Source organism: Podarcis cretensis (assembly GCF_951804945.1).
Source record: "Podarcis cretensis genome assembly, chromosome: 5".
NCBI classification, from domain to species: Eukaryota; Metazoa; Chordata; class Lepidosauria; order Squamata; family Lacertidae; genus Podarcis; species Podarcis cretensis.
In genome coordinates, this window is record NC_137174.1 from 88020390 (window position 1) to 88045452 (window position 25063).

Sequence of the window (25063 nt, forward strand, 5' to 3'; positions counted from 1 at the left end):
AGTGGTGCCCACGCTGTAGAATATCCTCCCATTGGATGTCAAGGAGTTAAGTAACCATACAACTTTTAGAAGACATCTGAAAGCAGCCCTGGATAGAGAAGTTTGTTTAATGTTTTATTATGTTTTTAATATGTTGGAAGCTACATATGTTGGGCAACCCAGTCAGACAGGTGGATTATTATTATTATTATTATTATTATTATTATTATTATTATTATTACCATATTTTTCCATCTATTAGATGCCCCCATGTATAAGGTGCCACCTATTTTGGGGGATTCAGATTTAAGAAAATGAGGGGAAGACACTATCCGTTTATAAAAGGTAAAGGTAAAGGTACCCCTGCCCGTACGGGCCAGTCTTGACAGACTCTGGGGTTGTGCGCCCATCTCACTTAAGAGGCCAGGGGCCAGCGCTGTCCGGAGACACTTCCGGGTCACGTGGCCAGCGTGACATCGCTGCTCTGGCGAGCCAGAGCCGCACACGGAAACGCCGTTTACCTTCCCGCCGGTAAGCGGTCCCTATTTATCTACTTGCACCCGGAGGTGCTTTCGAACTGCTAGGTTGGCAGGCGCTGGGACCGAGCAGCGGGAGCGCACCCCGCCGCAGGGATTCGAACCGCCGACCTTTCGATCGGCAAGCCCTAGGCGCTGAGGCTTTAACCCACAGCGCCACCTGCGTCCCCTATCCGTTTATAAGACGCCCCCTAATTTTTGACATTATTTTTAAGGGGGGGAACCTAGTCTTATACATGAAAAATATGGTATTATTATTATTACAGTGGGCGCTTGGGTTGCGAACGTCCACAACCCGCAGCGGCGCATCTGCACACACACGGGTTGCAATTAGGCGCTTATGCACAAAGCGCGATTTAGCGCTTCTGTGCATGCGTGACCGCCGAAACCTGGAAGTAACCCGTTACAGTACTTCCGGGTTTTGGCGGTCCGTAACTCAAAAAAAAACGCAACCTGAAACATCTGTAACCCGGGTATGACTGTATTATTATTATTATTATTATTATTATTATTATTATTACAGGATAAATGTGCTTCAAGTTAAGTATTTTTGGGTTGCGCTCCACAGCGACCCAGAAGTAACAGAGCGTGTTATGTCTGGGTTTTGCCGCGCGCACATGCGCAGATGCTCAAAATGACGTCATGCGCAGAAGCAGTGAAATGCGACGTGCGGACGCGGTTTGTGTTCGCTTCAGGATGCCAGCGGGGCTCTGGAACAGATCCCGTTCGCATCCTGAGGTACCACTGTATTACCAAGCAAGCTGTTGGCCCATACATCAGCTCTGTTTTGTTTATGTCAGTGGCCCATTGTCCAGCTTTTGATATTGCGCTGGGATGGTGGTGCCTTAAATCATCACCGTGCTCATGTTTGCAAGTATTAATGGCTCATATCAGTCAGCCTTGCCCAGTGTTTTAGAATACAAACCCCACCAACCTCGTGGGCTGGGGCTGATAGGAGTTGTAGTCCAAGACATCTGGAAAGCACCAGGTTCAGGAAGGCTGGCTCATACAGCCGATCCACAAATAGGAGTATTTTACAACTATTCCAGGTTATCACACATACACAGTGTTCTGGCTTGTTTGATAAGGTTGGCAGTGCACCCTTCAGCTTATAAGCAAAGCGTTGGCGAGCAGGTAGGATGCTCTCAAAATGCAGGGCACTTGGTGTCACATTTGCAAGTCTTCTTTCTTGACAGAAGGCGGCGGTTGCCTTCGATTATCAGGCTAAGGATTATCTTTAAAGCTCATATATGAGGCTTTAGATCATAGGTAGGCAAACTAAGGCCTGGGGGCCGGATCCGGCCCTATTGCCTTCTAAATCTGGCCCGTGGACGCCCCGGGAATCAGCGTGTTTTTACATGAGTAGAATGTGTCCTTTTATTTAAAATGCATCTCTGGTTATTTGTGGGGCCTGCCTGGTATTTTTACATGAGTAGAATGTGTGGTTTTAAAAATGCGGGTTATAAATAATATATTATTATTATTATTATTATTATTATTATTATTATTATTAGGCACATTCTGCGATAGAGAAGAGCATCTCTCTTCATGGGGCAACAGTGCCTTGTCGCTTAGCGACATAATAAGGTCAACACTGTTCCTTAATTGCCTCTGTAGTTCCTGTTTAACTTATGTCCTCCTTTACGCCTTAGGATAGTGTGTTTCACCCAAAGTACACTGGAGAAGACCGAACATGTACTGTGAAAAATCTTAAAAGAAGCACACAATATAAATTCAGGGTAGGTGCACTCTCTCTGTCTCCTTTTTAAACCCACCCCACCCCCCACCTCCCGATCCCAGTTTTCTATTGCAGGACTTAACTCTTCATATTGTGATGTCATATTATTTATTGTGATGTTATATTTATTAGATGTTTGGAAAAATGGGATTATTGGGTTAAAAGATGGGGCATTCTGGGGGAGTTAGCCTGCCCCCTGCTGTCTGCTCCAGCTACAGGCGATGGCCTCCCCACTCTGTTAGATCCTGTTGCTCCAGGATTAAGATCGCAGCCCATTCTGTTTTCACTAGAAATGTATCTTCGATTTCTTTTGCTCACACTCTGAAATCTTTTTATGCTCTCTTGTTACTGAAACAGCAATGAAAACATTTTGGAAGAGGGGGTGGAAGGAAAAGTCTGGAATTGCTGTCTGGGGGGGGTGTCCGAAAGGCCTGGATCTGTTTTTTTGCATTTTTGTGAAGGGGGGGGGAGTCTCAGCGATTTAGGGGTCTTCCTAAAAAAAGGCTTGGGCTTTTACTTTTTGAAATATGGCAACCCTACCACACTACCAAGACTTCAGTGCATGGAGCAGGTGGAAAACGGCTAGCAATTTAATAAACAAAAATCAGTTTTAAAATGGTTATAAGGAAAGGCCATATTGAATATTACCTTTTTTGCTCTGCTATCCTAACATGTCCGAACCAAAATAGCATTTAAACAAAACCTTTGCTGTTTTCCACTCAAGTTATCATTGACATTGAGTTCCTACCAATTAATTAAAAATTTGGGTGATTTATTTAAAAACTTCCATTCCTATTTAATTAACATCTGCTTGCTGCTCCTCATCGTACTTGGAGTTTGCACCCACGAAAAAAAATCTGGATTTAATTTTAGTTGTACTTTTAGTATCTGGCCACTAGGTGGTGCCCTAACTTTGTTTTTTGAGAGTTTATACTTTATGTACACAATTCTTAGGTTGATTTGAAATATATTTGTGTGTACAGAAATAGTTACTTAGCAATATGAAAGCAGCTCCATTGTTGAAATTCAGTGTCAGCTCTTACACGGTGGCTCAAAGAGGTAGCAATTAAAATGCCGGGAAATATTCAGAATGGAAAACGTATCTCCTATTGATAACTATTTTAAGTGTCTGTTTTCAGATGGGAGACAGACAATTTTTGCAGGAATTGAAAGCAGTTTTTAAAATGGGAGACTGCTTCTGGCAAACAAAATTGGCAGGTTTCTATTTTGTTTCAGAAACCTTTGAAACCAGCGCTGAGGAAGGAATTTGTTTACAACTGCTCAGTTTTGTGATAGAAAATTTACAAATGGGAAATAGATGAAAATGTAGTTGAAGTGTGTGAGGGGCTGCTGTACATTCCCTCTCACACACATTTTCCATTTTTATCCCCCGAAAATCAGCCAGGCAGCCCTGTATCGGGAAGTTTTAAGTGTTTGGTGATTTATTATGTTATATATATTCTGTAAGCCGCCCAGAGTGGCTGGGGAAACCCAGCCAGGTCGGTGGGGTATAAATAAAATGGTGGTGGTGATAATAGTTGTTATACACATGCTTCAGGTTAAGAACAGAAATTGCACGGCGGCAGCGGGAGGCCCCATTAGCTAAAGTGGTGCCTCTGGTTAAGAACCGTTTCGGATTAAGAACGGACCTCCAGAACGAATTAAGTTCTTTTTTAAAATGTTTTTATTAGCAATTTCAACATAACAAAATATCAAAACATATCCAGTTCATCATTTTTTCCCCTTTCTCCCCCCATCAAACCGCCCCCAAAATCCTCCCTCAGCTCCTCTCTCTGATTTCTCAGCACATGTTATTCTCTGCATGTTATAAAATTATACATATCCTTACATTATCTATCTACCATGTTATCAACCAATAAATTTGCGTATATTTATTCAAAACCTGCCGTGGAGCCCAGTTCGTTTTGTTGTCTTTTTTAGATAATTTGTAAAAAGCTCCCATTCTTCCTTAAAGTCACGGTTGTCAGAACGAATTAAGTTCTTAACTCGAGTTACCATTCCGTGGACATTGAGCTCACTCAGTCCTTACTGTACAATTTGTTTGTCATTTGAGGTTTTTGCCCTACTGGGGATTATACGTGCAAACCTTGGGGTCCCACCAAGATCACTGAGACCCTTCTTTTCATCGGAAATTGGAATAAGAGAAATTAAGTGACTCGGAAATAAATATGACTAATTTCATTCAGACTTAATGTGATGGGATGAGGGGCTACTCGTGCGTAAGCGGTTAAGCCCTCAAGGCTTTGCAATCAGTTTCTAAACTCTCCCAGTCCGCGGAGCCATGGATGCATGGCTCCCTCAATCGCTGGCAGAATCCGTCAGTGGGCGCTTCCGGAATTTACGCCAACATAAGAGTTCCTTAACGGAAACTCTCCTTCTGGATTCTCTGCGTGACAGTTTCCTGCGCGGAGTAGGCGTCCCCAGCGGAGGTCCTGAGACCTCTCCGCTGTTCTCACTGGAAGTATCTTGGAGCCATCCCTCCGACTGAGTTTCTGCAGGAACTCTCTCTCTCCCCCTGCTGGTTCCTTCCTCAGCATCCGAGGGTCTCCTAGCCTCCTTGAGCCCTTCCACCACCTGACTCTCCAATGGCAGTTCCCTGACACTTAATTCCAAGGAAGGTTCTGTTCGCTTCAGTGGGTTGTATTCAACTAACTGACATTCAGAGTAGACCCACTGAAATTAATGGGCCATAAGTGGAGTAAGAGCCATTGTTTTTAATGGTTCTACTCTGAGTAGGACTAACATTTGGTACAACCCCAGTACAAATAACTTAGGGTGGTTTGCGCCCAACGTGTTTCAGATCCTGGTATGGGAGATGCTTGCTAAGACACTGGGGAAGCCCAGCCAGATGGGTGGGGTATAAACAATAAATAATAAATTATTATTGTTGTTGTTATTGTTGTTATTGTTAATTTATATTAAAATAACTTTATTTTTTCAAGAAATAGAAATTAAACAAAAAAAACAGAACAATACATAACAGTGTAAACACACTTACAAACTATTTTCCAAAATGAATACTAATTAAAAAAAGATAAGAAAGAATAGAAGATATAAAGAAAAAAGAAAAAAGAAAAGAAAAAATACTTTTCATAACCTGAATTATTACCAAATTCTTGCTTCAAATACTGCAATATATAAATCTTAGTTAAAATATTATAAAAGACTTCCACCGCATTCACCACACTGCTCTTAGTTGTCTTACTCACATTTACATCTGTTCTTCAATCATTTTGCTTCCTTAGATTCTTTCATAATCAGTCAAATCTTTATGTTCTCTTTATTCTTCGCAAGGTTAGACACAGCCAAATTTTCGTATTTGAGCCCTGCTTGTATAAATAATCATTTAAACATTTCCATTGTTTCTGAATTAAAATTTTTGACTTATGCCTAATTAAATCCGTCACTTTTGCTAACTCCAGGTACTCACAAAGTTTACTTAACCATCCCCCCTTTGTTGAGATATAATTTCCTTTCCAGTGAGTGGCTACCAACATTCTCGCTGCCGTTGTTGCATACAGAAATATGTTAATTTTATTATTATTATTAGTTGGGTGGCCTCTGAGACTCTAAAATCCATCCGTAGACTAGTCGGCTAGGGTGTACTCGAGTAGACCCACTGAGATGAATGAGGTTCATTGATTTCAGTGGGTTTTGCTTTGAGCAAAACTTAGCTGAGGTGCCACCGATATTTTATTTTCTCAGGTGATTTCTTTCGGGTCTGTTGCACAAGGCAGCTTATAATTTGGAATACAGAGATAACCACGTCCGTTTTGTTGCAGCTCATTGCCTCCAACGTAGAAGGGAAGAGCAGTCCCAGCGACGTCTTGGTCTGTACAACAAGCCCTGACCGGCCGGGGCCTCCCACCAAACCCGCCGTGAAAGGCCCAATCACATCTCAAGGCTTCAGCGTCAAATGGGGTAAGGTGCCTCTTGCATAATACTAGGCTGTCGTCGTCTTACATCCTTAAATTGTGGAATCAGGTGCTGCCTGGTTGGGAGTGGAAAGAGTAAAGAATTGCACATATATGTCCTTGATTCCCATCAAGTCAGCATATGCTGAGAATAAGCCAGTGCAACTGGGAGTTCCTACAGTTGCTCAGCTGTTGTTGTTGTTGTTGTTGTTGTTGTTGTTTAGTCGTTTAGTTGTGTCCAACTCTTCGTGACCTCATGGACCAGAGCACGTCAGGCACTCCTGTCTTCCACTGCCTCCCGCAGTTTGGTCAAACTCATGTTTGTATCTTCGAGAACACTGTCCAACCATCTCGTCCCCTGTTGTCCCCTTCTCCTTGTGCCCTCAATCTTTCCCAACATCAGGGTCTTTTCCAGGGAGTCTTCTCTTCTCAAGAGTTGGCCAAAGTACTGGAGCCTCAGCTTCAGGATCTGTCCTTCCAGTGAGCACTCAGGGCTGATTTCCTTAAGAATAGATAGGTTTGATCTTCTTGCAGTCCATGGGACTCTCAAGAGTCTCCTCCAGGACCATAATTCAAAAGCATCAATTCTTCTCAGCTGTAGCAACCCATAACTTGCTGGGTTCATTCCAGTGTCTTTGGCTGCTGGGTGGTATTTAAGATGGGATCTGGTGGGTGATCTTTGCACTGTACAGAGGGGATCCAACATGTCAAAAAGAATAGATTCTGAATCTACTAGTCACCTGTGCCTGCCCTCTTTCTGTAGCTTCTGTAACAAGATTTTTTTTCCTTCTTTAATAGATCCTCCTCAGGATAATGGTGGTTCAGAAATCCTAAATTACCTGTTAGAAATTTCAGAAGGAAGCTCTGAAGGTAAGTTGAACTATTTCAAAAAAACATCATTGAATGTCAACAGAATGAGAACAGTGTTATAATAATTATCCGAAGGAGGTTGTATATCAAATATTTTTAGATTGCATCAAACGATTTCATTTGGATTATCGCCCAAACAGGATTATTTTTATTGTGGATCTATTTTCCATTGCCTAAGGAGCAGGAAGTATGAGATTTGTTCTTGCTGTTGATATCATTTTTATTTATTATATTTTTATATTTAATTCGTTTCTAAAGTGAACAGCGAATGGCATTCCCCCCCCCCCCCCCATTTAACTTAGTGGTCACTCACTGTATTTTGCTAATTGGATACCTGGCAAATTAACTTTAAAAAACCAAACAAACCAGAGTTAAGACGTTTTAGATTGTGTGTATTATTTTTTCATATAATGCCAGGTTATTTTTTAGAAGAGAATAACCCTGTATTTAAACCTTCGGGTTTTTGTTCTGCCTCTCACAAAACTTTGAATGGAGGCTTTTGTACAAGGCAGATACAAAGCCAGCAAAGCAAAATGACCACCTGTACCTTTTTAATGGAGAACCACTTTAAGGAAGCCTTTTCAGCAGGTAAATGAGCCTTGTTCGGGTTTTTTGGTTTTGTTTAAATCTATAGGCCACTTCTCCCCATAAAGCAAGCGTTTCTGTTAATTATTGGAAGGCCTGCGGCTTAATGAAATCTAAATAGTACCTTAGCCCTATAGTAATTGTTTATCAGTTACCTGAGCGAGTCCAATTAACCTTTCAGCAAATCAATGGGAAGTGGCTTACAGAGGATCGGCTACAGAATGTCCGTGTACTTACTTGAAACCAGGGACTTTGTATAAGCTCCGGGCATGCTGTATTAGCACTGGTGGACACAGTCAGGTAAGTATGGCTTAACAGTGAAAAGTCCCTCTCCTCCCAGCGCTGCTGCCATTCACCTAAAAGCTTTCCTTGAGTTCTTAATTATGGGGAAGTGGGGGGGGGGTCTCTTTTATTTCGCCCCATCTCACCCACCCGCTACATGCACTGGTTGAGATATCAGGCTAGTGCTTTGTATATTTTTATTCAAGGTTCGGAAGGTGCCTCGCAAGTTAGGAGAGCGCAGATCAATCTTTATATGTGCGCACAAAATATGTGTGTGGGGGGTTGCATCTTCTTAATGTGCCATTGTGAGTTCAAGACCTAAGGCTATCAAGGGATTCCCCACACAGCTTGCAGCTGTGTACATTCTCCATTTCATTTGAAATTCATGTGACGTTACTGTCAAAGAACACAAGTCTCTATGCTTTTGCCCTGTAGATTCAGGTTTACCCGATAGGGAAATCATCTTTTTAGCTGGGGAAGCTAATAAACTCCACTTAGGGCCGCAGACTATAGGTTTCAGTGTCCTGAGGTGAGTGGATCGGTCCTCTTTTCCATGCCACTCAATCCCTTCATTTTTATTTTTCCTGACTGTACTCATGTAACTATTTTTGAGTGCATCATCCAGCGGTTCTCAAACTCTTTTCTCTGGGACACACTTTCAGAATAAAAATTTGCTCGCGCTATGCGGATTTTTTATTGATAAAGAAATGCATTGGAAAACAAAAAGAAATAACTCCTAGCAGGGCTTGATTTTTAACATAGAACACAACTTCTTTATAATATGGCAATGGGACATCCAGAAAGTATAAAACTATTGTTTTTAAATTATACTGCGCCAAAATGTTTAAAGGTTTCTTTAATTGTCCTTGAATCTTGCCATCCTTTCCTGCTACACCAATGTATATAGCCTTATACTTTGCCTTTTGATCTGTCAGATTTGCACAAAACCCGAAAACTGCAAAAGTGTGTATCGTCGTACCTTGGTTCTCAAACAGAATGCGTTCCAGGAGTCCATTCGACTCCTAGAACCGTTCAAAAACCAAGCACGGCTTCCAATTGGATGCACGAGCGTACTGCAGCCAATCAGAAGCCATGCAGGACGTTCGACTTCTGAAAATTATTTGAAAACCAGAACACACACTTCCAGGTTTCGATCGTTCGGGAGCTGATTTGTTCAGGAGCCACAGCGTTTGAGACCCAAAGTACGACTGCACTGAGAATCTGCAATTGCCTGACTACTTTTGTGCACATGCTGGGTGGGGAAAGTGGTTTTCCTAAAGAAAAAAGGGCAGGTATCCACAGGCAATCAAATTAGCAAAGTCAGTTAAAGCCCTGTTCGTGGATTCGCTCCATGTGAGGAACCATTGTACAGAGTGGTAGAATTGAGCTGTTCTCGCTTGCCCCCGCCCCTTCCAGATTCACTCACCTGCCCACCTGTTGAGGAGGAACACCTGGAAAGAGCAGCTTTCTCTGAATGCGGTGCTCCACATCACTGGGAAAGCCTGTGCACATTTTTTAAAAATTACAGTGGTACCTTGGTTCTCGAACTTAATCCGTTCCAGAAGGCCATTCGACTCCCAAAACCATTTGAAAACCAAGGCACAGCTTCTGTTTAGCTGCAGGAGCTTCCTGCTTAAGCAGAAGCCGTGCCAGATGTTCGGCTTCCAAAAAACGTTTGAAAACTGGAACACTTCCAGAGTTTTGATGTTCAGGAGCTGATTTGTTTGACAACTAAGCCGTTCGAGGACCAAGGTACCACTGTATTTATTTATTTATTTGGATTTATAATTCTGCCTTTCTTCTGTTGTGGAACCCAAGCCAGCTTTGCTTGTTCTGCCCCAGGTGCTCACTCATCCAGGCACTGATGAGATTCAGACCTGCTTAGCTTCAGCAAGGGGATGGCCCTCATGGGCTCTGTGCCACATGTAGAAGCCTCCCCCACCCACCCCATGGACATGTCCTATGCACACAAGCACCATAGACGCACGGCAGGCTGGTATCCACCCCCTCTCCCTCCACTGTGTTAAGTGACTGCCCAGATGGGGCTTCAATCTAACTTCCGTTGCTTCTTTTTCCAGTGTTCCGAAAGTTTACTTGTCCGTACACTAAGCGTCGCTCCGGGCCAGTGTCAGCCACCCAGAGTACTTGGCAAACCAAAGCATAAGGAAGTGCAGCTGCAATGGGGTAAGCTGGAAAGAGGAGCTTGCTTTCGTAATTGGTTTTCTCCTGTGCCAACAGTACAGTTTCATTTCGTTTTCGTTTGTTAAAAAGGTACCTGCAGCTACAGTAAATAAAAGTCCATCTGGCTCAGTATTGTCGACTCTACCGGCAGCACATCTTTGGGGTTTTATACTGCAGCTTTTTCCCAGCTGGAGGTGGCAAGCCGGGGGTGCGGGGGGAATATAATAATATATAAAGGTAAAGGGACCCCTGGTTGTTAAATCCAGTCGTGGCCGACTCTGGGGTCGTGGCGCTCATCTCGCTTTACTGGCCGAAGGAGCCGGCGTACAGCTTCCGAGTCATGTGGCCAGCATGATTAAGCTGCTTCTGGCGAACCAGATCAGCACACAGAAACGCTGTTTAACTTCCCACCGGAGTGGTACCTATTTATCTACTTGCACTTTGATGTGCTTTCGAACTGCTAGGTTGGCAGGAGCAAGGACCGAGCAACGGGAGCTCTTCCCGTTGCGGGGATTCGAACTGCCAACCTTCTGATCGGCGAGCTGTAGGCTCTGTGGTTTAGACTACAGCGCCACCTGCATCTCTCTTAATAATCTATAGGATTACTATATTGTAAATAATTAGTGTTAGCTGTCTAAAGGGTTTCCACAGGAAATTGAGATTTTAGTAAATAAAAGTGTGCAATTTGTGCACTTAATCTGTGTGCTTTAATATACAGTGGTACCTCTGGATATGCACACCTCTGGTTGCGTATCCTTCAGGATGCGAATGCGGCAAACCTGGAAGTATTTTTCTGGGTTTCGCAGCGCGCACATGCTTAGAAGCGCTCTACCGCACTATGCGCAGAAGCTGTCCCTCCGGTGGCGGAAACCTCGGAGTTCTGGAACGGATCCCGTCTGTAACTAGAGGTACCACTGCACTGCAGCAACAAATACATTTCAGCTGCAACTGAAGAAAGATGGGTTTTATACAGCACAGTTTGTAGCTGGCCCTTGTTTTCTAAGCATTTCTGCGCCCCCCCCCCCCCCCCCCGTTCTGCTGGCCATTAGTTTTAACCAGAAGCTAAATGGGAAAAAGCTCCACTTGCCGACAAGGAAGGAATTGACCTTGCCGTATGCTTGAGTGTGCTGTTCAGTTGGCTTGAATGCAGTTTGAGATAAAACTGCAAGCCGCTTTGTTACCCAAAAATAGCTGCTGTGCAGGTGTTGCAAGAGATTAAGAAAGGGAAGGAAAAAAGTTCCGTTTTCTCGAAATGGAACCTTCACTGCTGACCTATTCTCACATTACTCATGGGCTGGCCATATCTGCAATGGTGGTGGAGGGAAGGCTCTTCTTTCGCCCCGTTGCTACTGCCGGGTCATCTTTCTGCAACAGCTCTGTGGTAGCAAAGAAATCCAATCGGGGCACTTGGGTACAAGGGGGGGGGGGGGAACCTGACGGTGGGGCAAGGCTAAAAGGGTAGCCCTACTCTTTATCTCCCGCTTGGACTACTGCAATGCACTCTACGTGGGGCTACCTTTGAAGGGGACCCGGAAACTACAACTAATCCAGAATGCGGACTGGGAGCGGCCGCTGAGACCACAGAACACCGGTACTGAAAGACCTACATTGGCTCCCAGTACGTTTCCGAGCACAATTCAAAGTGTTGGTGCTGACCTTTAAAGCCCTAAACGGCCTCGGTCCAGTATACCTGAAGGAGCCCCCCTTCCACCCCCCTTCTTTGCCCTGAGGCTTTTGACACTATTATTTTAGGACCCACCTTATTTTTATGGTTGTAAGTTGTTTTAAACCGTTTTCCTTGTTTTTTACTGTTGTGACCCGCCCTGAGACCTTAGGGTGAAGGACGGGCGATGAATAAGTGTTAAGAATATAGTAATTATTATAATGCTTTTTTTATTATTCAGATGCTCCTCCTGTGTCAGACAGCAGTTGTCACATCTCGGCATACAGTGTAGAAATGACTGGCCCCGAAGAGGCGACATCAGAGGTGTATCACGGCCTGGGTCTCGAGTGCACGGTCGGTGATCTCCTGCCTGGGACAACCTATCACTTCAGAGTCAGGGCCCTGAATGACGGAGGGGTAAGCCTAAACGTTAGAGTGGGTCCTTGGGGAAACCAATGGGTTGAAATTGCAGCTCTGATCAGGACCTTGTGACAATATTCCTATATAATAATAATAATAATAATAATAATAATAATAATAATAATTTATTATTTATACCCCACCCATCTGTGTGGGTCCCCCCAGCCACTCTGGGCGGCTTCCAACAGAACACTAAAATACAATAACCTATTAAACATTAAAAGCTTCCCTAAACAGGGCTGCCTTCAGATGTCTTCTAAAAGTTTGGTAGTTATTTTTCTCTTTGACATCTGGTGGGAGGGCGTTCCACAGGGAGGGTGCCACTACCGAGAAGGCCCTCTGCCTGGTTCCCTGTAACTTGGCTTCTCGCAGTGAGGGAACTGCCAGAAGTCCCTTGGAGCTGGACCTCAGTGTCCGGGCAGAACAATGGAGGTAGAGATGCTCCTTCAGGTATACACTGCATGGCCTGTCTTCAAGGAGCTGAATGTGTCCCCTCCCTTTTCATTCTTACAACAATATTTCTATTTATTTATTACATCGCATGGCCTAGCTTCAAGTAGCTTAATGTGCCCCTCCCTTTTTTATCCTTACAACAACTCTGTGTGTGGTAGGTCAGGCTGAGAGGTACTGACTAGTCCAAAGTCTCTGACCTAGACCCTGCAATAATCATCTGAGGCCCTTCTTTGTGTGCCTCTTCCACCAGAGGTCTGGAGAGGGGGAGAGCAACATGAGAACGGGCCTATTCTGCAGTGGCTCCCTGTTTGTGGAAGGCTCGCCCCAGGGAGATTTGCCTAACGCCTGCATCATACATCTTTAGTCACCAGGCGAAAGTTTAAACAGATAGTATGGATATGACCCATGTCTCCCTGGTCCTTTTCCTCAGTGTTCGAATGTAGGGTTGTACACCACAAAGCCATACTCAAGAGTAGGCTTATTGGCATCAATAGTCAAGGCGAGTTTCAGTGGGGCTACCCTGAGTGTGAGTACAACCCGTAATATCTTACGCAACAGGCTACAAGCTAGTTTCTTTCCTTGGCCATAGGCTAGGCTTCTGGGATTCCACACTGAATGTTCAAGAGCATTATATCTGTGGAGAAGGAGGGTTCGCTAGCAATTCTGAGGCACTCTCTATGAAGGATGGGGGACTTAACTTTGGCCAGGAGGGGAAGAAATCATCTTATTGGGCCAAGAGGTTGTTTGCTGCACGGATATGGCTTTTGAAGTGCGGGGAGGAAAATGAAGAAAAATGTCTATCAAGATCCTTCATTTAAACATACTAACAAATAATATGTGTGGTTTATATTGTGTAATAATATATATGTTTTATTTTCCTTCCTTTAGTATGGGACGTATTCCGAAGCCACAATAATCACAACCGCTGCTGGGCCCCCCGGGCAGTGCAGACCACCTTCCCTTGCCTTCATTTCTGATACAAGTGTACTTGTTAGCTGGGAGGTAAGAGGAGCACTTTTTAAGTGCCGTAATTTTCAGTTCGCAGCCCCCACTTAGGGCTTATCCACACTTAACCTTTCCAGCCACAGGTCCGCACTCTTTGGGTGTTGTTGTTGCTGCTGTTTTTGACCCTGAGCTTTCCCCATGTAAAGCCACTCTTTAGCGCTCAATCGGAGCAAACGTGAATTCTGCAGATTGCTGTTTGCTCCGATTGAGCTTTAAAGAGCTGGTTTTCGTGGGGGAAAGCTCCAGAGCAAAAAACAAACACAGAGCCACTCAGACAAAGCTCTTTAAAGCATGGACTGTGCCTGGAAAGAGCAGAGGAAAGGTAAGTGTGCATAAGCCCTTAAATAAACAAGAGTCCCGGTCTGCTTCTGCAGCAAAACAAGTTGGTAGAATCCTGATACGACAGAATCAATCAAACGGTGGGTGAATGATGTTTTGAATGCTCCCTTGCCATTGAAAGAAAATCTGCAAATGGAAAACTTAACACAGAACGTAGAGAACCAGGCTAGAAATTTTATCCCTCCTTATCCCTACATTAAAGTGAATACTCACTGCTGTAATTAAGGAACCAGCAAATTACAGCAGTGAGTATTCACTTTAATGTAACAGATGCTATCAAAAATAGCACCCCCCACCTGCAGCTCCAGGGTCTCAGACAGCCCTTCACCTGATGCCTGATTCCTTTGATTAGAAATTCCATGCAAAGTTTATGTTTTTACCATTGAGCTGTGGCCCCATCCCAGATAGGGGGTGGTCTCCTATTGTCCTGGCTTTTTTAAAGGATTCTGCCACTTTTGCAGCTGCCTTTCAAATTTTGGTGCTTTTTAAATTGGGCTCCATTTTCTCTAACACCTAACTGAAGCAGTAGAATTCAATCATGTCACTTGTATCTGTATCTCTCCAACGTTTCCTCCATGGAGCTCAACCTGGTTTTCTTCCCCTTTCTCCCCACTACAACCCTGTGAGGTAGGTTAGGCTGAGAAAAAGTGAGTAGCCCAAGGCCACCCAAAGAGCTTCGTGGCTAAGTGGAGATTTGAGTCCTAGTCTGTGGCTGCAAACATGCTATTAACTTTAAAGCACATACCCTCCCTACCTCAAATAATTTTGGGCAGTGTAGTTTGGGTGGTGGGAATTGTAACTCTGTGAGAAGTGAACTACAGTTCCCAGAGTATTTTGAGGATGGGTGGAGAATCTGCTTCAAATGTGCTTTAAAAGAATAGTGTGTATACCTGACTCGAACCACTTAAGCATGCTGACTTGTGGACCATAGTTTACGTTCCAGAGCACAGCCCGTGTACATTTTAGCACAGAAATCTTTAAAAAGTGGCATCATGGAACACACACGCCTTTATTATTTTGGGTGTGTACTGAAGAAAATGCTAAATGAGCTTTAAATGCCACAGCTTCAAAATGAGAGCATTTGTTTAAAGGCAATTTAATCTGGCAGGTGCATCTAGAGTTCTGTTATCTCTGTAAATTTACCAGAAAGTCACAGGTGAATTGTCAAGGCTTACCCCCGTGTACAAAGAGCGATGAAGGTTTTTACGTTGTTGAAAACAACTCGTAAGGCTGCAAAAGGTCAACTGCTACGTTTCCGTCGGAAGTATGCAGGGTTTGAAAGTTTGAAATAAATGATTGATGATCACAATCCGTAGCCTTTCATTCCTCGAGAAAACAATAATTTAGCAGACTGAGCCACTATTCCGAAAGCCTAAATGTGTGATTGTAGAATCCTTGGCTGGAATTTTGTCTGTCTCCTTAACCCCCATTTTGTATCGCGTCGTCCTCAGCATCTCTGCCTGGCAGTGTGACGCAGATGTGTAAGACTAACCCTTTTCTCCTTGGCTGAGGCCAAAAGGTCCTGAGGTTTGCCTCGCCCACCTTCCTCTATAGGAGCCAACTCCTAAGGGCCGTTCTTGTTTTTGCAGAATCACTATTTAACCCTTCCTTTCCCTTAGAATTGGGACGCGGGTGGCGCTGTGGGTTAAACCACAGGGCCTAGGCCTTGCCAATCAGAAGGTTGGCAGTTCGAATCCCCGTGACAGGGTGAGCTCCCGTTGCTCGGTCCCTGCTCCTGCCAACCTAGCAGTTCGAAAGCACGTCAAAGTGCAAGTAGATAAATAGGTACCACTTTGGCGGGAAGGTAAACGGCGTTTCAGTGTGCTGCTCTGGTTCGCCAGAAGCGGCTTAGTCATGCTGGCCACATGACCCGGAAGCTGTATGCCGGCTCCCTCGGCCAATAAAGCGAGATGAGTGCCGCAACCCCAGAGTCGGCCATGACTAGACCTAACGGTCAGGGATCCCTTTACCTTTTCCCTTAGAAACCCAAAGCAGACTGAGAACGGAGCCTGCCCCACCACCACCCACCGGAAACAATACTGGATGGCTTAACTTTCTGTTCCTCAGCATTTCAGATCTTGATTAGGCCTCAACTTCCTGCTGATTTCCTCTCAGTGGAATTCCGCTCATTCCTGATTTTAGAAATCTGCACTGAAACACAGCTGGAACAGCACTGCTGGATGCCACCAATGCTAAGAAAATAGTTTTAAATAAGGATGGACCTCCATTCTTGAGACTCTCACTCCCTCCTCAGCCACACACCCAGGCACAAGTTAAATGATCTTGGTTGTTGTTGTTTTTAGAACTTGCCTTCCTGTCAACCTGTGTAAGACCATTTTAGGCTCAGATATGACCCAACAGGTTTGTGTTTGTCTTTCAGAGTCCCGAGAGCTTTGGTGCTGACATCTCAGAATACAGACTGGAGTGGGGAGAAGACGCAGAGTCCTTAGAACTCGTGTACAGTGGCACAGGCAACTCCTTTGAAATCAGCCAGTTATCAGCCGCAGCACACTATTTCTGTAGACTACAGGTAAATTGAGTCACTTAACTTTAGGATAAGACGGCTAGATCGTGAAGAGAGCTTGCTTTATGTTGCTGCCGGGAGGTACCTCCTTTCTTCTTTACGCGAGTGTGAAATAATATTTTTTTTGTGAACAAGTTAGGATTTAGGTAGAATCAAAATGGAATTTTAGTTCCAAATACTACAAGCTTTAATTCTATGGATAATTGCAGTCTGTGAGGACATCGAAACCGGAGCCGGCCCAGCCTTAGGCAAGGTAAGGCTGCAGCTTCAGGCGGCAGAAGCCCCCCAGGCTCACACATTTACTCAGTCCTGCTAATCCAAGCCGTTGGCTCAGAAGACTGAAATGGGGAAGATAGGTTTTTTTATATGCAACTTCGAATACTGGAGTAATCTTTATTGAAAATATAAAAGATATACAAAGCCACTTATACCCACCATGGAAGAGTTCATTCAATTGCACACATTCATTATTATTTTTAAAGAGTAGCATAAAGTCAACAATGTTTTACATGAGATCTCTTTTCCATTCTCTCAGATTTTTATGTTTGAAATGTTCTGTGCAAGAGCTGCTTTTTCATGAAAGCCAACATTTTACAAGCCATGAATCCATTCATTATATAGTAAAAGAAACACAACAACGCAACTGTTTTCCCCAGTAACAGTTAAAGTAAACTTCTAAAAAATATATACCATGATTTTCAACATTAAATGCAACCAAGAGGAGCTAGTAATTAATGCTGCTTTTCACTATACACAATGCTTATATTGCTGCGATAGTTGTCTAAAAACAAGAGCGTTACGATATAGCATAGGCACAACTCTTCAGGTCATGGGGTCCGTATTTGTTTGCTGGTCTGCATTGAACAATTAACTGTTTATAAGCGGACTGTTGTCAGCCCATGTTCCGCCTTTTGTTTCGTTAAGCACTCTGCCGTCTTCACATTATTTCCCCCCACAGCCAACACTTCCAATATTTTACAGATGGGAATATTGTGACCTCCCAGTCATGTGAGCAGTCTTGGGTGAATTTGACTTTGTAACTCCAGTCTTCGATATCTCCATGCCCCGAGAGGCCTTGGGTGTAATGAGCACGTGATGTAATGCCATGAATGTTTCACTCCGCAGGCAATAAACCAGGCAGGAGCAGGACCGTACAGTGACCTGGTGACCTGTACAGCCCCAGCGTCAGTCCCTGATGCTGTGACCACTCTCTGCATATCTGATGATGAGCACTTGGATTCCTCTCCAATTTCACCCTTTGTGTGCCTTGTATTGAACTGGGAAGAACCGTGCAATAATGGGTCTGAGATTATTTCTTACAACGTCGACCTCGGCGATGTTATTATCCCGGTGGGGAACGTCACAAGTTACGTCGTTAGCGACCTGCTTCCAGAAACCACATTCCGGTAAGTGTGAGTTTAAAACTGCAGCCGTTTTTTTTGGTCCCGTGGGCGCATTTTGAATTTTGAGAAAGTGCTGTTGTTGGGTGCCAGTCACAAAATGGCTTCCAGAAGGGACATGGGATAACACAAGATGGCTGCCATGGGAGCATGGCATAACACAACATTTTTAAAAAGCACACTCATTGCTGCTTCCCCCTTGTGCTGTGTTGTGTTGTGTTGTATTATGTCACTGCTTATTTATGCAAAACCTTTTGATCTGAACATCCCCCAGAGCAATGAACAACATATTAATGCAACACAACAAACATACACTCAAAACAACCAAGCAATCCAAACAATATAAGATAGCAAAATCATTGTCCCGTCAAGTGATTGACAGGCACAACAAACACACATCCAACATACACAGAGAGCTCACAGGACAGGGATAGACAACCTGGAGAGCATCTCCCACCTGGAGGTAGCATTGCCCACAAGGCCCTCTCACTTGTAGCTACCCATGCTTCAGATTGTGGGAGTGCTTCATGGAGCCCTGGGCCGATCTGTTTACTGTCATCATTCACTCCGGGTTTTGACCTTCTTTTTGGTCTTTAGATGTTTGGAAACTATGATAGCTGTTCTAGCATTGCAGTGCAAATGAGAACAGATTGAACTAATTATAACGTACATCCCAAATATGGGAAACAATTAAAGGTTTTGCTGCACGGTACAGTGTGCTCATTTTTCAGATTTTGGGCAGTGATTATTAAGTGTGCATATTAGCTCTGTTAATGTATCTTTGTGGATAAATAAGTGGCTTAGCTGATAATTATTATGATGGTTCTTCTTTTTTCTTCCCCTGTGGACTTCTGAGAAATTATTTTAATTTAGGAATGAATGTCGGTAAAAGGTCGGACAGCGAATGTTAATTCTAAGATTGCTCAAAGCTGCCCCATCCTCGGGCCTCTTTCTAATGGCTCTTCAATCCAAATTATCTCTAATAATGGCAAGGGACAGGGAAATGCACACTGAATTTTATTATTAGTTATTGCCTGTTAGGTCTTCCAGGGTGCTTCATGACCATTAGTGGACCATTAGTATCAGCCCCATAAAACTGGGAATGGAGGCTTAGAGGAATTATTTACCCAATGTCATTCATAAGAACATAAGAAGACCGGGCCAATGACCCATCTAGTCCAGCATGCTGTTCTCACAGTGGCCAACCAGATTCCCATGGGAAGCCTGCAGACAGGACCAGACTTGGGGCATTGCCCATCTGTGGCTACTGCTACACAACACCCACTCAAGAGAATGGCAGCCGTATGCTGAAAAGAAGGGTTGTGTTAAGCATCTATCACAGAGATTACAAGGTGCAAAGAAATCTGTCCATCGGGGGGGAGATGCTAGACTAGATGAGCCTTTGTCCAGCAAGCCTCTTAATATTCTTATGAAAAAATCGCTCCTGAAGATGGGTCAGCAGTAACTCTCAAGGTGCCAGTGAAATTAACTCTTTATTCAAAGAAATAAAACAGCTCAGGCCTAGTGAGCACAGCAACTCTTGCCCCTATGAGGTGATTGTGGGGACTGAAGATCTCCTCCGAGTCTCCTCCTTCCCTGAGTGCTTCTCAAGCAGCCTGAGACTTTATCCCTTGTCCGCCCCTGCTCCGCCCTCTTCTGGCCTCTTTTGGTTCTGGGAGACCAGCAGGGAGGGGAGCAGGAGAACGGACCCCCTGGCTTCTTCAGCAGCCTGCCTCTGCTCTGCCTCTTGGGCCCCCTCCTCTCCAGCCTCCATATCTGCCTCTGCCACGGCCTCCTCCTGCTCACTAAACCCTGTTACATCTTCAGCTTCCAACACCACCTTCTCCCAGTCTGATCCCTCTTCTCCCTCTGACCACTCGTCATCGTCCCACCACCAGTCCTCTGGCTTGGAGCCTTTCATCCCCAACTCATGCCTCCCTTCATTCCTCTGCATCCAGCCAGTCCATGAAACTTACTATGCTGGACTGGCCATGTCTTGCTCCAGGATTTGGGCGATTAATGGTGCAAGCAGTATATACACAGCCCTGTTCCATGATGCTCATCTTTAAAACTTTCTGCCTTACATTCTGTAGGCGAATTGCAATGATGAGGTCAATTCTTTTTCAAAAAAATGTTTTCTTTGAAATTCCCCCCCCCCTTAAATCCTCTAGATTTCATACAGCAACATGTACTTCTTAAATAAAACCCACTGCTATTTTTAAGGAATCCGCTTGTCTCTTTCATATCAAATGAACGACAAACCTAAAAGCATTAACTAGGTATTATGATTGAAAAGACTGCTGCACTTGATCTGTCTGGTGAGAAACACAAGAGATTATTGTGTTTCAAGACAGAAGCAATGACCCAGGACAGGACATTTGTATCTTTTTAATGTTCTCCATCAGCTTTACGTTTGGAAGTCCAGTAGAGAGCTGCCGGTGTCTCTCAAGGAATGATGACTCAACACCAAACCTTGGGTGCTCCATTGCAAATCATAGAGGATGTCATTTTAAATCGCGAATGTAACATTTAGCAAAGGCTGCTGCAAAATTGTTCTGTGTTGCTTGTCTTTGTAGCCGCAGCAGCAGCAGCTTCCGCTCCTTCTCCATCATTCTTATTATCACCTACGTAATTTTTATACTGCTTCATATTTCAAAGCGACATTATGCTTTCTTCTTGCGTCTTTGCAACTGCTGCTTCCGGCATTGTTTTTGCTGCATTTGCGGCACCAAAGTGATCTCTTTGGAGTTCAAGCCTAGGCAGAATGTATGGATGTCCCAGGCTGCCCAGACGACAAGACCCTCCCCCCCTCTTGGCATCAAGTGGGCCAGAGGAAAGCAGAGCAATACATTTGGCACCAGGTTCATTCAAGATTAGTCATACTCATAGTAGACTCATTGAAAGTCCATCCATCGATTTCAGTGAGTCTGCTCTGAATATAATTGGATATCACCCATAATTTGCTCTGCACTTACCATTTTACAATAATTTACTCAGTGTGCTTTTAATTCATTTGTTTATTTGATAATTTATGTCCCATCCTTCAAATACGTTTCCCAGGACAAAACCACCACAAAGACAATAGGAAGTTTTTTATATATAAAAAAAACTTAATGCAAAAAGCCAAAACAGCACTTACGATGCAAATCATGGTTTAAACTGCTCTTTTAAAGGCTCATGAAGTAAAGCAGTTTTTGCCTGGTTCGGAAAAAATAAGTCAGTGGCTATATTTGCATGTCATGATAAACCATGGTTTATCATGACAAGAACAAATTCAGGCATACTTTGGGCTCTTGTCTCTTCCAGTGTGACTCTAAGGATGATTTTGAGGCTTGTGCTTCCTTTTTCTAATTAACCAACAACAACAACAACAACAACATCATGTTAAACCTCACAAACGGTGCTAAATCTTAAATAGGGCATGTCTGAAAGAAGCAAACTCAGTCCATAGTTTTTGAGTTAGCCCCACACAAGTAATGGCCTGTTTAAAATTATTTGGAAAGCAGTATGACCTTGTCATTGCAAAAATACACGCAGCTTTTCTGTATGAGTCGGTGTTTCTTGTGTTATTTAAAGAAGGAAATTGTCCAACTGGGCAATTAATCAGTTACACCAGCAACTTTGGTTTTTATATTTCCCAATTTGCAAAGCATTGGGCCAAGTCAGTCAGCCAGAAAATAGATGGTGCTGGTTCTGGCTGAGCAGTTTGGCAATTGGGTTCTCGTAAATAACGTTAACCGCTGGTTAATGGGTCTGATGAAGATAAAATATTTGGTTTCGTGCCCCAAAGTGGTTAGACCTTTCCGGCATCATTGCATTAATTATTTGCGCAAAGACAGCCAAAACGTTGTACTACCTGAGGCAAAATCATCCAAATCGCTTGCCCCATGATAAACATGCAAATCAGATAATTAACAGTTCACTCCCCTGTAATGGTACCTCAAAATTTTCTATCTGAGATTGCGTAATGCAGAGATTGCCATCTATGCTGGTGACACTCGTTTAATTTTGGGAGGAGCATCTTGGAATTTTATATATATATATATATATCTCTTTTTATATATGGTACCCACAGCAGCGCCTCAAAATTTGAAATATCCCTGTTATTTGGAAGAGGTTGATGAGCAGACCATGGAAGTTTCTGTTGCTCCAACCCCATCTGCACCATGGCCAACTGGCTAGTTTTATTTACCAGTAACTCAGCTCCTGCTTTCATATATTTTCAAAGAACAGTTTCTGTCATCCTGACTTAATGCAAAAATACATCATTAGTTAGTTAATCAACTTGGCAAGAGCTCAAGAGTGCTCTCCTTGACTTTAATACAGCCCCATGGGGGCCGGGGGGAGAGATACACTCCATGTTAACCCTTTTGACCAGTACACATTTAGACATTCTCATTTCAGTGTCAATTAAGCCATTATACTTCACCTCCTCTGCATCAAGTGAGGGGCAGAAAGAAAACCGATAGTGAGGGGCAGAAAGAAAACCAGCTTTTAACGTAATTCTTTTTTTCTTCCCCACCAACCCCTTGCTTTGCTGCTTTCCTACCATAGGATCCGGGTTCAGGCTGTAAATGGCATCGGAGCGGGACCTTTTAGCCACTCGATTAAAGCCAAGACCAGGCCTCTGCCCCCTTTACCTCCTCGGCTAGAGTGCACTGCAGCTGGTCCTCAGAGTCTGAAGTTGAAGTGGGGGGAGAGCAGCTCCAAGCAGCATACTGCCGACGACATGCTGTACATCTTGCAGATTGAGGACAAGAACAAGAGGTAAGAAGATGAAAGAGGGTGAGGCTCCTTCTGATCTGCAGCTTTCTGTAGGCACGGAAATAAGGAAAGAGGTCCTTCGCTCATTCTGCTTAGAGGTCCTGGTGTTGCAAGCCCAAAAGAGGGTCCTAGTCTAGGTTAAAATGCAGCTACAGTGGTACCTCGGGTTACAGACGCTTCAGGTTACAGATTCCGCTAACCCAGACATAGTACCTCGGGTTAAGAACTTTGCTTCAGGATGAGAACAGAAATCGTGCTTCCAGGAGGTCCCATTAGCTAAAGTCGTGCTTCAGGTTAAGAACAGTTTCAGGTTAAGAACGGACCTCCGGAACAAATTAAGTACTTAACCCAAGGTACCACTGTATAAGTGACAGCAGTGCCGGATTTGTGTACAGTGGTACCTCGGGTTACAGACGCTTCCGGTTACAGACTCCGCTAACCCAGAAATAGTACCTCGGGTTAAGAACTTTGCTTCAGGATGAGAACAAAAATCGCGTGGCGGCGACAGTGGGAGGCCCCATTAGCTAAAGTGGTGCTTCAGGTTAAGAACAGTTTCAGGTTAAGAATGGACCTCCGGAACGAATTAAGTTCTTAACCCGAGGTACCACTGTATAAGCTAAACAAGCTATAGCTTAGGGCCCCACTCTCTTGGGGGCCCCTAAAAAACTTAAAGGGGGGGAAAACTGGATGTACATTTCCCAAATATAAGATAAAATAAATATTACTTTGATGAAATACATATTTTGTTACGTGAAAATAGCTTTAGATACCTATTAGGTCCATAAATTACCATATAGCATATATTCAGCACAAAAACAGTGACGATTTGTTGTTGACAAAGGACAGCTGGACATATAAAGGGCCCCATTACCCTCAGTAGCTTAGGGCCTCAATCAAACCCAAATCCGGCCCTGAGTAACAGGGTGGGAAGGTGCGAACAGGTTAAAAACTATTAGTGCCCTTGCTGAAAACAGTTGTTGGGATTCACCACTGGCAAATGGATAATAATAATAATAATAATAATAATAATAATAATAATAATAGTTTATTATTTGTACCCTGCCCATCTGGCTGGGTTTCCCCAGCCACTCTGGGTGGCTTTGACAAAGACCAAAAAGACACTAAGATGTCACACATTAAAAACTTCCCTGAACAGGGCTGCCTTAAGATGTCTTCTGAATGTCAGGTATAGTGGTGCCTCGCAAGACGAAATTAATTCGTTCCGCAAGTTTTTTCTTGCGAGTTTTTCGTCTTGCGAAGCACGGTTTCCCATAGGAATGCATTGAAAATCAATCAATGCGTTCCCATGGAGACCGTCCGGGGACAGAGGGGAAGCGCCGCGTGCCTTCCCCTCTGTCCCCGGACCTGTTTTAAAGCAAGGGAAGGGGTGCTCGCGCCTTCCCCTCTGTCCCCTCTTTTGAAGCAAGGGGCGGAGGGGAGAAGATCGCTTCTCCCCATTGCCGCCCCTTGGTTCAAAAGGGGTCCGGGGAGAGAGGGGAAGGCGCGCACGCCTTCCCCTCTGTCCCCGGAGATTGCGGGGCTGGCAACGGGGAGAAGCGATCTTCTCCCCGCCGCCCCTTGCTTCAAAAGAGGTCCAGGGACAGCGGGGAAGACGCTGCAAGCTTCGTTTTGCGAAGCTAGCCCATAGGGAGATGCGTCTTGCGAAGCGGCTAAGAAAACGAAAAACTCCTTCATCTAGCGAGTTTTTCGTCTTCCGAGGCGTTCGTCTTGCGGGGCACCACTGTAGTTATTTATCTCTTTGACATCTGATGGGAGGGCGTTCCACAGGGCGGGCGCCACTACCGAGAAGGCCCTCTGCCTGGTTCCCTGTAGCTTTGCTTCTCACAAATCTGTCATGACCGGTTTTATGTGGCCCCGGCAGCCACTCCCAGTCACCGCATTCTGCCACATTCTGGATTAATTGCAGTTTCCGGGTCACCTTCAAAGGTAGCCCCACATAGAGCGCATTGCAGTAGTCCAAGCGGTAGATAACTAGAGCATGCACCACTCTGGCGAGGTGGTCCACAGGCAGATAGGGTCTCAGCCTGCGTACCAGGTGGAGCTGGTAGACCGCTGCCCTGGACACAGAATTAACCTGTGCCTCCATGGACAGCTGTGAGTCCAAAATGACTCCCAGGCTGCGCACCTGGTCCTTCAGGGGCACAGTTACCCCATTCAGGACCAGGGAGTCCTCCACACCTGCCCACCCCCTGTCCCCCCAAAACAGTACTTCTGTCTTGACAGGATTCAACCTCAATCCATTAGCCGCCATCCATCCTCCAACCACCTCCAACCGGAATATAGTTGCTTCCCCAAAGTACATGTTGCATTCAGACTGATGCATTCTAGTTGCTGCTAGATAAGCCCTCCATGCTTGTAGCAGCAATCT

The 25063-nt window shown here is 44.4% G+C and overlaps 1 protein-coding gene across 2 annotated transcripts in view; it reads left to right on the top strand.

The window, feature by feature from the left end:
- FNDC3B (fibronectin type III domain containing 3B) overlaps nt 1-25063 on the top strand; it is a 278029-nt gene that overhangs the window by 225821 nt on the left and 27145 nt on the right. For both annotated transcript variants that reach the window (XM_079977640.1, XM_079977641.1), the window contains 10 exons: nt 2168-2254; nt 6057-6195; nt 6987-7058; nt 7825-7943; nt 10004-10109; nt 12011-12186; nt 13531-13644; nt 16367-16516; nt 17636-17916; nt 22465-22677. In XM_079977640.1, the coding sequence (XP_079833766.1) occupies nt 2168-2254; nt 6057-6195; nt 6987-7058; nt 7825-7943; nt 10004-10109; nt 12011-12186; nt 13531-13644; nt 16367-16516; nt 17636-17916; nt 22465-22677 (1457 nt within the window). The remainder of the gene's footprint in view (nt 1-2167; nt 2255-6056; nt 6196-6986; nt 7059-7824; nt 7944-10003; nt 10110-12010; nt 12187-13530; nt 13645-16366; nt 16517-17635; nt 17917-22464; nt 22678-25063) is intronic.